The sequence below is a fragment of the Podarcis muralis genome, chromosome 5 (genome assembly GCF_964188315.1).
Source record: "Podarcis muralis chromosome 5, rPodMur119.hap1.1, whole genome shotgun sequence".
Lineage (NCBI taxonomy): Eukaryota > Metazoa > Chordata > Lepidosauria > Squamata > Lacertidae > Podarcis > Podarcis muralis.
The window spans coordinates 22,130,932-22,148,524 of record NC_135659.1 but is presented as its reverse complement, the minus strand read 5'-3'; the positions used below and the strand labels follow the sequence as shown (position 1 = coordinate 22,148,524).

Here is a 17,593-nt window from a genome sequence, read left to right as displayed (position 1 = left end):
TGGTATCAAATCACACATTGATTTGTGAGATATTATGTGGATTAATCAACCAGCTGCAACTACTCCAAGTCTTTCACAAGTATTTTTTGGAAGTGCTGAGACATGGCCTCTCAGTTTTAGTGGTTTCCTCCCCCCAACACACCTTGTTAGCTGTACAACATCCAAGATGTGCAATGAAAATAAATTAACTTCCTTTGAAAACTATTTACACAATTCATTCTCAATTGTCCTCGCTGACATAATCATATAGCCATATCTTATTAGGTTTGTAACATCATTGTGTTCACTGTGTGGTCCCTGATTTGGTGAGATCAGCAATGCAACTAATTCAGGAAATCAGTATCTGGGAGGAAATATGCTGAAGTGGTAGCAGCCAAGGGAAACTAGCTATAAGACGGTTTATTTTTAAAAGTATGTAGGCTTTGTAAATATAGATATAGATACATTTATTCAAGTTGGCACCCCTGCTGTCAACTAGGCCTCAAAAAGGAAAAAGGTAAGCTAGATGGATGACCACAGTATTTCTCATAGGAAGTAAGGTGGAAAGACCCACACTCAGATGGGTGGGAATAGAAGATAAGGTCATGGATGCTGCTAGCTGCTGTCACACTTTTTCAAAGTAAAAGACTAAAAAGACCCAATAAAATTAGCAAGCAGGAAATGTCAACAAGTGAACAGCTGACGAGCAGTCAACATTTCCTATATAAGGAAAATGATGGTGGCCTTTAATTTCTTGAGGTTCCGGGAAGTAGGAGATTTGTTTTTTAAATTGAACCCACAAGTGAGCAGACACTAATACTTGAAACTTTTGTCCCTGGCCTAAGACCCTCTCTCTTTCTCTCTCTCTCCCTCTCTCTTTCTCTCTCTCTCCCTCTCCCTCCCTCTCTCCCTTTTTTTTACTGTGGACATAAAATATTTTAAAGTTCATTGGAGTGTCAAATAATGGATACATTGTTTTGGAAGTCTTGCCTTTTTAAAGTGCATTACAACAACCAGTGTGCTTCAATCATGCAGAAATAATAGGCTAGGCTCAATGATATTTTCTCTTAAATGCAGCTTAAGATGCTTACATAGTAGAGGAATGCTGCAATTATTGGTGTGAATCCCATTTCAGCTTCTAACTGTTAAGGATAGCTAGAATTACAATTTGTTACAGACCAGTTCACAACTCAAATAAAAGCACATTTTACAACATTTTATGGCATCAGACTGCCGGGTGCATTATTTAAAATTATGATTCTCTTCATTTTAATTTTTTTTTTTTGAAAAAGCATGTAAAATGGTACCTTCTTTCACAACAGATCATCTATGCCTTCTTTCTTTTGCTAGATTGGAAACCCTTTGAACCAAGAACAATGTCTTTTTGACATACAGAGATGAGCATTTTGGGCTGTCTCTTGTAACAAATCACTACATGCTGCCATGAATATGTGGGAAGAACTTCTTTTGCAATTCCAGGGCTTTGTGTTTTGAACATGGGAATCCTAGTGTGCATCCTAGCATATGCCTTTCTTCCACCACTGAGGGAGCAGTTGATTCAATAAATGGAACCACAATAGAGAGAGGACTTCTCCTGTGAACCAAATGGGGAAGAAGCACCTTATGGGGTGGGGTATATCCATATGTTCATTTGAGTATACCTCTGGAATACCAGGGGATCATGAGTGAGAGAGAGGGCTATCACACTCATATCTTGTGGATGTCCCATAAGCATCTAGATGAGCATTTGGAGAAGAGAATGCTGGACAGGCCTTTGGTCTGATCCAGCAGGGCATTTATTATGTTCTCTTGCCAATTGCAGAGAATGACTGTAGTGAATGTTTCACTTGGAAACTTAAGTCTTAGCTGTTTTGATGAAAAGTCTAAGGAACAAGCCATAACAACTTCTCCAAAGTGGTAAATGTGCCTCCATAAAAAGAAACAGAAGCATTTTCTTTTCTTCTCTGAAGAAAGTCATCTACATAAATGTTTTCTGTGGTCAAAGCAAAGCTCTGCAACTCTTATAGAAACCCCATGAGCCAGTCCATGTACATTTAGAAAATTAATCTATATCTGCCAAAAGGGAAAATGGAAAAAATAGTTTTTCCTGGGGAATAAATTCTGCCATCACTCTACAAAATATTTATATCTCATACTCAACTTTTCATTTTAGTTTCGTTAGGGAACTTGCATGATTTTTCTCCCATGAAGTTTTCTTACGTTGTTAGAATAAGATATGTGGTTAAGTTCATTCAAGTGGCAAGTCCGTGGTATGAATAAACCAATGTTATCATATGAAAGAGAATTAAGCAGGCAGATCCAAATGGGGATATATTAAGCCAAATTTTAAGCTCCAGTTGTTGAATTTAGCTGGTACTAGATGTCTGGCTTGCCTCAGGATAAATTCAGCTAATCGAATGAGGAAAACAGCCTCAGGTATGATGAAAATTACAAGAGATCTCAGTCGAACACTTCTTGTTATAAATATTAGCTCAAAGGTATTCCTCTGGTCTCTGGGATGGGGGGGGATATTTGCATGTATGCATGTATATTAATGGCATTTCAAGCTTTTATGAGAGTGGCTTAAAATGTTAGTTCTGCTAATTGTTATAATGACAGTGGGCTGGGGATTCCACAGTAGTAAGGACCCTAACAAAGCAATGCAATATGAAATCCTGCATAAGAAGGATTTGCTAAGCTATAGGACTTGAGAGAAACTATACTAGGTTGTATATACAGAAGCATATATATATACAGAAGCATGCGGGAACAAGTGGGAATTGGCTTCCCTCCCTCTGCTGTGTAGTTAATACTTTTCCTGTCCTGTGTTCCCTCCTTAAAGGGGCACATGAACAGAGATCGTTGATCAAATGCTGACTTGTTTGCTACTCCCCCTAGCTTTAGGTGAGTTGCCCTCTTTGTCTTTATTCTGAAGCATTTTCCTTATCGGTTCAAATATTTGCAACTTTATTTTTCAATGATTTTCTTTTCTTTTTTAACTTCTCTGAGAAGGCAGGGGAGATGGCGTGATGCTTGGCAGGTTTATCTGCAACACCTTTGATGCTTTAAAAATTGCTCAGATAAGGTAGGGTGGAGTGGCTTTGTGACTGATATAGCAGCTAGCCAAGTAGGGCGGTACAAATCCAGCTTCTACTGAAAACCAGAAAAATAGTTTTATATTGTTTGTTGTTTAGTCGTTTAGTCGTGTCCGACTCTTCCTGACCCCATGGACCAGAGCACGCCAGGCACTCCTGTCTTCCACTGCCTCCCGCAGTTTGGTCAGACTCATGTTTGTAGCTTCGAGAACACTGTCCAACCATCTCGTCCTCTGTGTTCCCCTTCTCCTTGTGCCCTCCATCTTTCTCAACATCAGGGTCTTTTCCAGGGAGTCTTCTCTTCTCATGAGGTGGCCAAAGTATTGGAGCCTCAGCTTCAGGATCTGTCCTTCCAGTGAGCACTCAGGGCTGATTTCCTTCAGAATGGATAGATTTGATCTTCTTGCAGTCCATGGGACTCTCAAGAGTCTCCTCCAGCACCATAATTCAAAAGCATCAATTCTTCGGCGATCAGCCTTCTTTATGGTCCAGCTCTCACTTCCATACATCACTACTGGGAAAACCATAGCTTTAACTATACGGACCTTTGTTGGCAAGGTGATGTCTCTGCTTTTTAAGATGCTGTCTAGGTTCTTAAAAAACCTAGTTTTATATATGTGCCCCAAATACACTGTGCCTCCTCCCACAGCAGGTTCCTTGGTTGAAATACGTGTGTCAAAAGTTTACATATACTAAAGCTGTTTCGGTGATCTTGCAATCCATATCTTAACTGAGCAGGAGTGCTTAGATCAGGGATGGGGAACCTCTGGCTTGCCGCAGGTTGTTGGGACTTCAACTCCCAATAACTCACAGGGTCTGGGATGATGGGAGTTGTAGTCCAGCTACATCTTGAGGGCCCCAGGTTCACCACGCTGGCTTTAAAGGTTCTATAGGTTGTGGCACCAGATGATGTCAAGATGAAATAAAACTCTCATCATGTTGGTACAAATTATGACAGACCTAGTGGAACACAAATATTTTTTTGGCGCAGTGGTTCACAATAAACCACATGGAAGCACTCCTTTTGGGATCAAAGGATGCTGAGCCACTGATAGTCTGAGTCAGCAGCTATTCACCCTACTAATCACCAGTACAGCCACTGGAAGAAAATGTCTCAATAATAATGTTTCATTGCCTGAGTATGCATTAAGCTAAAAGAATGATCAGACTTCAAGGGCATTTACGTGCTTCCTCTTCTGTGAAGCACCGTTATTAAGATTGCATGCCAAAAGAAAGGAGATATGACTCAGGGCCTGACTAGAATGTAGTTTCTGACTAATCAACAACAAGGGGACAAAAACTGCATTGTTGATGCCTGATTTCCTCAAGAGGCTGCTAATGCCAACTTAACATCAATAAGTGTTGGTATAATGGCTGGGATCTAAAGAGCCCAGTGTGCAAATGGAAAGCATGTTTTTGTGCAGGGGTGCACATGGCCAGTTTTTTCTAAATGCATCTGCTTGTGGTTTATTGAATGTTGTCTCATGTGATTCTCTAATATTCAGAGGCAGGCTTTTGGGATGCGAAAGAGGTTCCAATGGGACAGGCAAAGGTCTCCCAGTGTGTATGAAACCCAAAGATAACCTTTTGGCCCCTGGCCTATGTCATTTAATAATATATGCACACATATATGCCTTGGGAAATATGTCATTTGTATCTGTGGATACATAGTGTATATGCATTTGCCTTGTGGCAGGATTCAGCAGCATCTCTAGCTACAGACACCTGTCATTTAACACAAATGGTGGGCAAACGCCCCTCCACTTGGTTTGGAAATGGGTTCAGTTGTTTCCCCTACCCCAGTTAATGTTTCCTCCCTGCCCAGTTCCAAATTGTGAATCTTTGTTGTACTAAGACTCCGACAGATTCCCAGCCTAGTGTGCTAACCCCCCCCCCTTCTCTTACTGCCTTTTCCATCAAACTACATGGAAGCAACAGAGCAATGAGGTATATTATGGACCGATGTGCCCTGGAAAACTGTTTCCTAGTCTAGCACTTGGAACACTGCTTTCGAAACTTCCCCAGTGCCTTGCTTTTCCCTCTGCACTTCAATTATTGGGTATGGTTTAGTGGTAAACACAGCAGGGAAAGAGACTGTGCAGCAGGGAGAGGATAGCATGTGGCAGCAGCAAGGTCTCGCTGGAGGATCAAACCCAAATATGATCCAGGCCCAATTTTCCCGGTTCTGATTCCCCCTCCGCATCACATTAAGATTACTGTATCACAATAGCTCTTTACTGCTTTCAGCCAAGCTACTCTAGCATAGACCCATGTAAGTTCAACTATGGGACACTTCTAGGTCAAACACTGCATAAAGCTACCTCTTTATGATTTTCAAGATGTGTTTGCGCATCTCATGTTCTCTAAGGGGAAGTTTTTATAACTTTGGAAAGCAACAACAGGGAAACAGTATTTTCAGACAAACTGTAAATACTGGATATCCACTTTTCTGAAGAGGCCACCATGTGATAAAATTCTGGAATTTGGGAAACTTGGAACTTCTAGAAGTCAACATTAATTTTCATTTATTCAGCTTTGTGTTGTTGTACTTCAGTAAACCACAGAAGAATTAGAGGGAGATGTGTCACATTGAAGTGGCATTTCCCCATTAAAAACAACAACTAATCTTACATAAAGTTAATGATTCCATAGGAGCAGTCTTCTGATTTTGAACTTTTGAGATTAGCAATAACTCTTTTTCACTGGAATTGCTAGGAAGCCATAAAGGATAAGAAGGAACTTTTGTGCACTACTCAGAGTCAGGAATTCATTTCTTAACATGAAACGTTTATAGGGTCAAACATCCATGAAACATGAAGCATTTCAGAAATATTAGTTTTGTTGTTATTCATAGGCTGGCATTATGGTATATAAAAATATGAAAATGAAAAATGTTGCAGCTTCTGCGCTCTAAAACTATTCCAGGGCATCCTATTCTTCTAATACATGTTCCCTATCCCTAAATTAAGCCATTTATAGTGATACCCTGTAACCTTTTCTCCTCCCTTGATCATTGTTGCTTTTCTAAGTGCTCAACACACAAGTTATTGCACCATTCAGCTTAGGCCAAAGGGTACTCTTGAGATACGGTGAACATTAACACAATTAAAATGCACAGTTCAACCCAGGCGAACACATCAGAGGGATTGCAACACAATACACATGGAAAATGTCATTTGAATGTTCATTTTTCCCATTTAGCCTTTAAAAGGCACAACACCCAGATCCCACCGTAGGAAAGACAGATTGGTCTTGTTACCTGCCTTGGGAAAGAATTGCTAGCTAGGATAACCTGACTTGAAGCCCTGGTTGTGTCCAAAATCTGAGATACTTGATGTTTCAAATTCAGACATCCTTCATTTAGACCAAAATAACAGACATTTATTGTGTACCTTGCAGTCAGTGACTATTTAACAGCGAGAGACTATCACAGCGTGGGTCCTCTTTTACTTTATGTGCTCAGTAATGAAAGTCCACTATTGATTTTTCTGTAGCTGCTTGTAACTATTATAGTTGATACATCAATAGAAAAGGAAAGCACAATGTTTCATAGGAGGCAGAAAATCAGAGAATACACCATGCCGGGACAGTAAATCATGCCATAATCTCTGGAATTGATAGATGGTTACTGCTAACTTGAAACCCATGGCTTTTTCTGAAAAGACTGGCCTATAATCGCCCAATATGTCCTAACAGACTGAGTGCCCGTAATAGTGCTAAAGGACACAACACAATGTTTCATTGGGGTTTTTTTAAAGTTTCTTTTAAAAAGGTTACCAAAAGCTGGTCTGTTTTGTACTGGAAGGATTAATTTGCTCTTATATACCTTGCAGTCGAAAAAGAAAGAACAGAAATTTGGTAAGAAATTGGTAGGATTTCAAGACGGCTGAAAAGAATTAATTAGCAGAAACCACTAATTTAATCTGTAGATTGTAATTCAGATTTGCATCAAAACTGTTCTCCATATCTAGTGGTTCAATTCTGCTTAATTTACAGGTACGTACTGACTTCAATGCCAATTCAATTCATTCCAAAATTTGGTTCATATTCTCTCCATGCAGTCATGTACATCAGTGTCATGTGCAGTGGCAGATGGCATGGCCGCAGCTGCACAGCTCACCTGACCCCTAGCTGGCTGACTCACTGCAGCATACCAGGATGAAAAGGGTGAATGGCATGGTTGTAGTGAAGTCAGCACAGTGCAAAAGTGCACTCAGTAGGAGTGGCAGATCAACTCTGCCAGCACATTTGCACCACGACAACCTTGCTGCCATGCATCTCCACCTTGGTACCAAGACAGAGCTCAGGTGAGCAGCCCAGCTACTCCATGCCATCCACGGCTGATCAGGCATTAGAATGGAAATATTTTAAGGGGCAAAGCTCAGTTGCGAAGTGTGCATGCAGGTTTTAATCACTGTTATCACCAAGTAAAGCAACGATGGGCGCCCAAGCTATAGCTTGGGCAATGATGTTGCGCTATTCACAGTAGGAGTGGGCAAGTATAATGCTACTTCAAAATAGCACACAAGCAGTGGCCTCATTCACATGTGATGGTAAACCAAGCCATGGCTTACCAGGACTGTGCAAATGTCCCAGAGAGGAGCTTGCACCTACTTTGCTCTTCCCCAGTCCTTTCAGTGTAGTGTGGTGCAGCAGCTTAATCGACGTTTGGTTGAGTGTATCATCTGAATCTAGGATTGTGGCTAAGATCTCTCCATCCTTAACCATAATCCAAAAGTACAGGAAGCACTTTGGCTAAAGATCATGCTTAATATGAAGAGAACTTCACCACAATCCTGGGTATGGATGATATGTGTTGATTCTTGTGTCTGTAGTTGGGTGTCTGCAGTCTCCTCAAAACCAAGGAAATTTCCACCTAATCCATACAAAGGCTTTCAATTTTTTGTCCATCAGCTTAACCTGGGTGCTAAGTAAGTCATTGTCTCCCTACATGGGAACCTAGCTTCTGCTATGTGTTGTAATAGGGGATCATTCTCTACATTCTGCATTGCAGTTGCAGATAATTTTAAAGGATACACACTGGTATTGAGAAAATCACCAAATTGTGTTGGAGAAACTCCCAGGTTATTCTTTGATGGTACATTCCCCCTACCCATTCCCCTCCATTTTCTTGCAGCACCATGAACATGGATTATTAATGGGATGGGCAATGGCACACAAGGATGTGGTTTTTATATTGAGGATAGATGGCAGGGGGAACTCACAGGGTGGATATGTGAACCTCTAAAGTGGCACTTCCCCAACCTGGTGCTCTCGGGGTGTTTTTGACTGCAACAGAGTTACACTCTCATCAGCCCAGCACCATGCAATTGTGCTGGCTGGAACTGGTGCTGTCTGAAACATCTGGAGGGGATCAGATTGGCAATGCCTGCTCTAAAGGCTAGGGCATAATCAAAGCACATTTATGAACCTCAGCTATGGAGAAGCAATATGGGCATATTGTTGAGGTATGGATGTTCGGCTGTTGCTCCTCATGCCATATTGAGAAGGACAGGTGACTAATGAGGCCAACCTTTCCAACTGGTACCAAGGTCATTTTTGGATTAAAATCTTGCCTGTAGCATGTTGAGTGTTTCTAAGTGCATTTTGAAAATGAAGACGTGCAGAACAGGCGGTGGTGTTGGGCCTTCATAACTGATTTGGGCAATTTCCAAAGTTAACTGAGATTTCTCAGTCTCAGATGCCCAAGCCCAGTGCAATCAATGACTGGTTAGATTAAGAATTATGTTAAATATATTATATAGTATAAAGTGCCTGCTAAACTGTAGGACCAATCTGAGGACCAATTCACACTTTGCACTGCTGATATAGTGATATTTATTTTTAGTGGCAAGCTTTTGAAGAATGGAGATATGAGTTTGTAACACAGTCATTAACTAGCATTCAGGTCGTCAAACTACCCTATTTATGCCACAACAAAAATATAGACTGTGACCCTTTACCATATTAAGAAAAGCAACCACTTTTACCCTACAGTTTAATGGGCTTCTTTATTATTGGACGGCTGTCTGATTTGGCTGCAGTTTTCTCCCTTTGTGTTCATCAGCATTCAAAGGAGTATTATGTACCAGCTGTTCTAAATGCACCACACACTGCTCTTATACTAGATATGTTGGAGCAACCAGACTTCGGCGAGTGTGTGTGGGGTAAACATCATTTCGTGGTTCTACCAGTTTTTGAATCCTAGGAAAAGTGAAGGGGAGTGTACCAAGACATAAGCAAGCAATTAATAAGAGCAATTATATTAAAAAAGCCCTTAGGGTAAATATTTTGTCAGATGTGATTGTTTGCGGGGAGAAAATAAGCTTAACTATCGGCACTCCTATCCATTACTGTTAGCTGCCACCCTGTAATAAATGTTATTCACTTCTTTCCTTGTTATAAATACATATTGATTAGGTTTAAACTCTGAACTTCAAAATGAGTTATATCTGGTCATTGCTAAACTGCTTTGCTCACTAGGAAAAAAACAACCCTACCCAACACCTATTATACCACTTTAATTAAGACAAGCATCAGCTTTATGTACAATTATTTGCTTCTGCCAACTCTCTGTGGTGTAAATATTGAGCGGTCACCTCCCTTGAATGCTAATCAATCCTATCTGAATCCCAAGTGCTTCCATAAATTTCAGGAAATTTATATTTTCTGGCATTAGCTTCCCAATACATATGTTACTCAGAAATAAGGTTGCAAGATAATATGCCTCTTTTTGGCTCTTACGTAGTACATTCCCCCCCTCCAAATTATGATATTATATACAGAAAGTTAAAAACATTGTCTAAATTCTAATAGTAGTGTATACACCAACTTCTTACCTATTTTAGCTGAGTTGGTGAAATATGACTAGTATACAGGCAACAAAATATGAGGCATATGTTACAAAGATTTTCCATAGCTATTGGAGAAATGAATTCTACCCTTCCCCCAGATACTGAGGCAGCTTAAAAAAGATATCCTCCTAAGATGTCTTGAGGTAAACCAATTCATTCATGGCAAATCATTCATGCAATACTGCAATAGGGCTCTGAATAGCCATGAGTACTTGCTGAGGGCAACACAATCTCCTGTACATTCCTGGCTAACTGAAATGGCTGTCTTAGTCCATAGAAAGCAAAACTACAAGTAAACATGGGGGTGGGTGGTCCAGGCCCATCTGAGGGATTCTGAGTTTTGGTGAGATGAGGAAAATTTCTCAGAATCATTCTACATCTCCCTAGACTGCTGGACATTGAACTTAGGGGGTGAATATGGAGGTTCCTGCATATGCAGAACTTTTGAGAAATATGGAGGGGTGGAAGAGAGAAATTAGATAAGGCCAGAAATTCACATTAAAATGCTGAAGTATTTTCATGAGATTTTTTTTTTTTAAAAAAATCCCCACTACAAATAGCTGCAGAAACCTGGAGAACGGATTTTAAGATTGAGAAATTGAGAGTATTGAAATTGAGATATCTTTCCATCCCTAGTCTAGAGTGATGGAGTCATTTTGTCCTCGTGTTAAACATGCTAAAAGTATCTCCCTTGAAGCCACTCATATTCTATCATGTGATTCCTGCATCGCAGGGGATTGGACTAGATGACCCTTGGGGTCCCTTCCAACCGTACAATTCTGTGATCCTATGGGGGGGGGGGAAATGGACCACAGTTACAAAAGACTGTCTGGATATTCCATTGAAAGCAATGGTAGGTAAAGAATAAAAAGTTTAAACAAAATGAATGAATGAGAAAAGTAGCAAAAATGCAACATTTAGCAGAAGCAGAATAAATTATGCAAGTTAAACAAAAATATGTAAATGTGTTTTGTTTGCATATTTTAACAGGTGGTAATGAATTCAGCTTTCCCTGACACAGTGATTTGGGTCACTGTGGTTCAGGATTTAAAATGTTGTTATTAGCATCCAAAACTGTCGCAAAAGATGGCACTGTATCCTGCATAAAAACTAATGCTCGCTTTGCTCTCAGCAAGAGCCTGCTGTTTGCCATACATAATGATTAAATGTTTACCATTTCTACAAGTCCCAGTTGTCTCTTGTTAAGTGAGACGTGGGATCAATAGTTGCTCTGCAATTATTTGCCCATTGATAAAGCCTTCATTTCTTAAATGAAGTACATTTATCTGTGGTCTTGACAGTGATAAGAGAACAGTACCCATCAGTCGCTGCCTATTCTAGCATTAAGCTCAGCAGACAGACAAGTGACTGGACATGGGTGAAATGATGTCTAACTTTCTTCCTATTGGCATTTCACTTTACAAACGGTTCAGATGGAAGCTTTGACAAATCACCCTTGCTGACTTCAAGTAATGAGAGCTAGCAGGACAAATGGAAAGTTTTGGTAAAGGGAAAACAATGACTGGATTGCCATTGATATGGCTGGGACTGTTGGCAATAGGGCAGAGAAAACGGGGCAAGCGGTCAGGCCACACCTGAACACAAAAGGCTAAAGAAAAACGACTTTTGTTCCTTAAGTAAAAAACCAAAAAAACTAATGTAAACAATTTCAAAGAATACTATTATAGTCATAGGTCTGTCTTTGCTGGATGACTGAATCTAGTTCCTGCTGTAGTGATCCAGAATTTGATAAATTAATTTTAGGCCACATTCTAAATTGTGGAAAGAAGTCCAAGCCGAGGGCCTACCTCTAAGTAAATATATTTAGGACCAAAGTAGGGATGCTCAAGAAAGTTTGTTATTATCCCAGCTGGCTTTGATTTATTTTTATCCTCCTGCCCCCAGATTTATCTCAAGTTTGGGTTTCAGGCAAAATTTTGTGGTAACTGAGGGGTGTGTGCCAAGTCATTCTGAGCTTTCACTAATTGTCATGAGGTTCATCTCTGTTGTTCTGCCTGAGCAAAAATAATGGAATTTGCCTTAAAGTTCACTTTCAGTAAAACTATGTGACAACGCTAGAACCGATTGTTAATGATTTTTTTTAAAAAAAATTAACAAGGGAATAAGTAAGAAATGAAACACCAACTTTTGTTCAGATTATTATTTTATTTCTGCATTGCAGGGGTTTGGACTAGTGTTTCCCAACCTTCGGCCTCCAGCTGTTTTTGGACTACAACTCCCATCATCCCTATTTAGCAAGACCAGTGGTCAGGGATGATGGGAATTGTAGTTCAAAAACAGCTGGAGGCCCAAGGTTGGGAAACACTGGAGTCCCTTCCTACAGTTCTGTGATTCTATTCATTGTGAAAACATCTTAGGCAGCAATCCTATACCCCCTACTGAACCCAAAGTGACTATTTAAGTAGGCACACCAAGGATTGCTCCATTATTTAGCAACAGCTATTACTATGTGAAATGAGAGTAATTGATTTCAAACTTTACTTACAGATGGGTAGCCGTGTTGGTCTGCCATAGTCAAAACAAAAAAAATTCCTTCCAGTAGCACCTTAAAGACCAACTAAGTTAGTTCTTGGTATGAGCTTTCGTGTGCATGCACACGAAAGCTCATACCAAGAACTAACTTAGTTGGTCTTTAAGGTGCTACTGGAAGGAATTTTTTTTGTTTAAACTTTACTTAGAAAAGGTTAGTTGTTACTGTGGCCTTGGTCACACATAATCATACACCATACTGTAGTTTGTTGGCCCTGCAATTCTTCTCAAAAAGAAGTTCGCATGGCTCCCTCATGCTAAAAATCAAGACAGCAAGCTAAGATGATAATGTTTCAGGGAGTCTTTGAGCTAATTGACTGGCTGGCTGTTGTCATATCCCTTTAACCATTTTTGGGGCTGCTTGCTGTGGTTTTAATATTTGCAGTTACCGTATATATTATTTATTGCTTATTTGATTATTCTGTTTTTATCTTTTTTTATTTGCTTGCTTGCTTGCTTTATAAGGGTAGAAAGGTGCAACACAAGTGTTTTAGATTACTAAGAGAACCAGATGTCAAATGCTGAGAGTTGCACTCAGTTTCTCATTTGAGACCAAGATTGTCTCCTTGCCAGAGAGCCTCAAGTGACAGGACACGGAATGGTAGATGTTCTAAATGAATGCAAAGTACTGGGAGCTGCTGATGAAAGTGATCAAACGTAAAGACTGTTTAAAGTAAACGTGAGCATTTTCCAAATGTAATTCAGATATTCAGCTAATTTAAAATACCACTGAAGTGCGAAGGATCTCTTTAAATATTTCATCACAGAGTAGGCTGCATAGCTCCTTAGACGTTTGGGTTGCACTGCCTAATGTGTGTGAAAATATCTTACATTCCAAACTAAGGTAAGAGATGCCCATGGGGAAGAAAATCAGCTTCCACGAGCCCCTGTGCTCACTTAACTCTGGATCCAACCCACAATCTCTTAAAGCGAAACGTGGAACCCTCTTATGAGCTCCTGATCGCCTTATGAAAGGTGCTTTTAGGTTGCTTTGCTTTGAAAACTGTAGGGAAAACATCTTCATCTGTCACCATGTGGCACTATATTATATGTATTTATCCAACGGCTTGATTCTAGGAGCCAGGGACTGGCAAATGACCACTAATAAATCCAGGTTACTTTTTAGGTTATTTCATGCCTAGTAACCACCTGAATTCAGGAACTGCTTCAGAGATAATACCCTAATTATAAACGTTTCTTTGATTAAAGCAACCAATTATGCACTTTTACTGAGGAAGTACTGTATCTAAATAATAAACTAGTGAGTTGTTGTTTCTTTTGCTTTAAATCAGTTATATGAATTGGTCTTTCTTCTTCTTCTTCTTCTTCTTCTTCTTCTTCTTCTTCTTCTTCTTCTTCGTGATTTTATTATCTTGATTTCAGTCAATCCACCCTGGTTTACGATATTAAAAATGTGCATGTTTTGAATCTGCCAAATTCAGGAAAAACTGCTGAGTTCCAAAATGAGAGGAAGGATGAGGGGATTAAGTTAGAACGCAGCCAGCTGAGAATGACATTTGAATTTCTAGGTATGATCTGATGACAAGAAAGGCCTAAGGAAATCCTTTGAGGGGAAAGTTCTCCAAGCAGAGGCCAGGCACAGTGCACAAGAGACCATTAGTTTGACATCCTGTTCCGCAGTCCAGGCGATTAGAAAGGCCACAACAAACTGTACAGCATGCCAGTAGACCATGACATCCTTAATGGGCACAGAATAGTGTTTTGTACCAATGTGTCCACAGTGGCACAAGAGCACATGCCCCTTTGGTTCTGTACATTGGGCACATCTCAAAGGTATGGAACAGTTTGTGGCATGAACTTTACCTTGAAACCTGTTGAAATGATGAAGGGGCCTGATCCTGGTAACCAAATAGTATCATTCTAAAGAAACACACTAGCTTGTGTGACAATTGTCTGCCATTGGCTCTGGCTTCACCTGTTATTGGTGCTGGCTGTGCCTGTCATTGGCTCTGATTTTGCCTAATATTAGCTTCTCTGTTTTAATGATTTTTAAAAGCATGATGTTGGTTCTTCCTCCTTGGTGTGATACATTTTTATTTGCAGTCTCACATAATGGGTACTGGTGGGTGGGGGTGATGGAAGAATCAGCCAGTACTACACTGGGCATTAAGGCGCCTGGATATTTTTCTTTCTTTCCTTGCCTTCCATTCAGCGCCAGGAATGTTTTTTCTTCTTTGTTTTAAGCGAGTACTGCTGCCAGTGGTGTTTCCCCTCATGTTGGCCAACCATTGCCACTTCTGCCCTTTCTGCCTGTCCAGAGTAACACAGGTGATGGATTCTCCATGCTTGCAGAAAGCAGGGTTGAAGTCACTGCCCATCAGCTGGTGACTTAAAGCCTGCTGGATCAGCTTTGTCACCAAGTTCCTCATGGTGAACTTGCTCACACAGCCAATCCTTGCAGTACAGCCCTATGCTCAGGGCTTGCAAAGCCCTTTGCACAGTGTTTTCCAAGTGCCCGACAGCCAGCTAGTTGCCTGAAGTTTGGGAAGCAATGCACAAAGGACCTTGCAGGCCATGAGAGCAGCCCAACACATATGTCACGCCCAGGACTGGCAAAACCCCTTATACTGTGGTTCCCAAGTGTAAGACAACTCACTTGTCAATCATTTGATGTCAATTTGGTTGTGGAATTCAGTTCCACAGCTGATCCAGCCACCTCTTTACCTGCTCCATACCTGATGTCACAATGTCTCACTATTCATTAGCATGTTGTAAGACTGGTTCTGATGCTTTGGCTCTGCTTGTGCTGTGGCTGCCTTGGTCTTACTTTTTAGCTCTTATGTGATAATTTTAACTCTCCATATGACTAGATGAATTTGAATGTGGTTGCTCTTCATTTTTTTTAAAATCTCTGCTGTGTTTTTAAAATGGTAAAATTTATATTTTTGTCTTCTATAGTATAGTCTTTCTTCTACATCACTCAGAGAACCATACTATGGATATAATATAATACAATAATTGTGTATTTTTCCAGACCTCACACATGGAGGGGCCCACATCAACGATGACAAACGATACACTCTAATTTAGAAAAATAGGTAATGTTGAGACATATAAGTAATAATGTTGAGACATATAAGCAATAATTAAATGGCGACAGTACCTACCTAAACTGAATAGCACCAAAAATTTGAGACACACAAACTCTCGTAGATCAAACTGCAGAGATCGTAGTTTTGCTACTAGCTCCTGTGCATGGCTCATAAGATTGTTGAGTGTGACTCCTGCCTGAGATGCTATTACAGCGTAATCCACCTGCAAAAGAGTAATATTTACATTGAGTTATCTTAACCAGATACATTAATACTGCTATTTCATACTTTTGCTCAATTAGTCCTGGAACTTCTAACAGCTTTGGAAGGAAAGGTCATTTTCACTGGGCCCCCAGCATCAGGTTTTGCTGTCTTGATCCTTACCTGGCTCTGCTATAGTAGCTCCACTACAGCAGAGGTGTGTGGTGGAGACACATGAAATGAAAGCACGCATTTAACATCACATGTAGCCTAACTTATTTTTCTGCTTGTTTGCTTAACACCATACTATGTCCCTCTAAGCTCCTCTGAGGCAGAGTGGAACGCAAATATAATTTTTAAAGACATGTATGCTTTTCACACATAAAGAATGAAACCTTAAACATACCTTACTGCTAAATAGTGCTCTATTTATCTCTCTATGCTGCTTTTATTCTTTATGGCGTTATTTTGATGCATTTTAAAAGTCAGTATGAACCACTCTGGAATTTAGATATTGAAGAGCTGCACATAACTATTTTAAATAAGAAACTAAATGCCTTCCCAGTTCAAAAAGCCTTACAGTGGTACCTCGAGTTAAGTACTTAATTCATTCCGGAGGTCCATTCTTAACCTGAAACTGTTCTTAACCTGAAGCATCACTTTAGCTAATGGGGCCTCCCGCTGCTGCCGCACCGCTGGAGCATGATTTCTGTTCTCATCCTGAAGCAAAGATCTTAACCCAAGGTACTATTTCTGGGTTAGCGGAGTCTGTAACCTGAAGTGTATATAACCTGAAGCGTTTGTAACCCGAGGTACCACTGTACATCGTTTCCTGGACAGTATCTAATGGGGAATATGTATCAGGTGATGCACAGCTTAACTATCTTGTCTTCTTCTGTTTCTTCAAACCTTTATACTCCTGTGGCCCTTGGACTTAGTACAGTAGTACCTCGGGTAACAAACACCTCGGTTTACAAACACTTTGGGTTACAGACAGCTAACCCGGAAGTAGTACCTCGGGTTAAGAACTTTACCTCAGGGTGAGAACAGAAATTGCGCGGCAGCAGCGGGAGGCCCCATTAGCTAAAGTGGTACCTCAGGTTAAGAATGGTTTCAGGTTAAGAACAGACCTCTGGAACGAATTAAGTTTGTAACCAGAGGTACCACTGTAGATAAAAGTTCTTTTGATTTTCGCAACTGCCATATCTGTTTTTCATTCGTTTGTTGTTTTTAGGCTACTGTTCGAGCTTTCCTGAGAAAAGTAATTATTAACATTGATGCACCGCTTTTTGAGAGTTTAATGCTGCAGTCTAAACACACCATTGAATGTAGTGGAACTTTTAACAGTAAACATTGTGTGTTTATTTAATTTAGCTAACAACAACAATCATCCTTGAACAGTTTTCATAAAAACTTCAAGGTAACAAATATAAATAAAAGTCACCAGTACAGTCGTACCTTGGTTTTCGAATGGAATCCATTCCAGAAGTCAGTTTGACTTCTGAAAATGTTCGGAAACCAAGGTGCAGCTTCCAACTGGCTGCAGGAGCTTCCTGCACTCAATTGGAAGCTGCAGAAGCCGCGTCAGACGTTTGGGTGCCAAATAACGTTTGCAAACCGGAGCACTCACTTCCGAGTTTGCGGCAGTCGGGAGCCAAAACACTCGAGTTGCAAGGCATTTGACAACCAAGGTACGACTGTATAACATCCAGAACATCCAGTACAGCTGTGGAAGAAACAAATGATTTCTGAAAACCAATCAGCCACTTGGCCAAATTCAGCCCCTGAGGATTCAGCAGATACCCCACCACCTTACTTCCAGAATGACTCATTAAGTATCTCTGGCAGGGATATCACCTGC

General features: G+C 40.4%; 1 protein-coding gene and 1 long non-coding RNA gene across 5 annotated transcripts in view; one reads left to right on the top strand and one right to left on the bottom strand.

Annotated features, from left to right (window-relative positions):
* The window catches only part of NR5A2 (nuclear receptor subfamily 5 group A member 2), a 118,929-nt gene that overhangs the window by 9,728 nt on the left and 91,608 nt on the right, over positions 1-17,593 (bottom strand). For all 4 annotated transcript variants that reach the window (XM_028732582.2, XM_028732585.2, XM_028732584.2 and 1 more), the window contains exon 6: positions 15,607-15,754. In XM_028732582.2, coding sequence (XP_028588415.1) covers positions 15,607-15,754 — 148 coding nt within the window. The remainder of the gene's footprint in view (positions 1-15,606; positions 15,755-17,593) is intronic.
* LOC114598668 (uncharacterized) overlaps positions 1-17,593 on the top strand; it is a 123,590-nt gene that overhangs the window by 53,982 nt on the left and 52,015 nt on the right. The window lies entirely within an intron of this gene.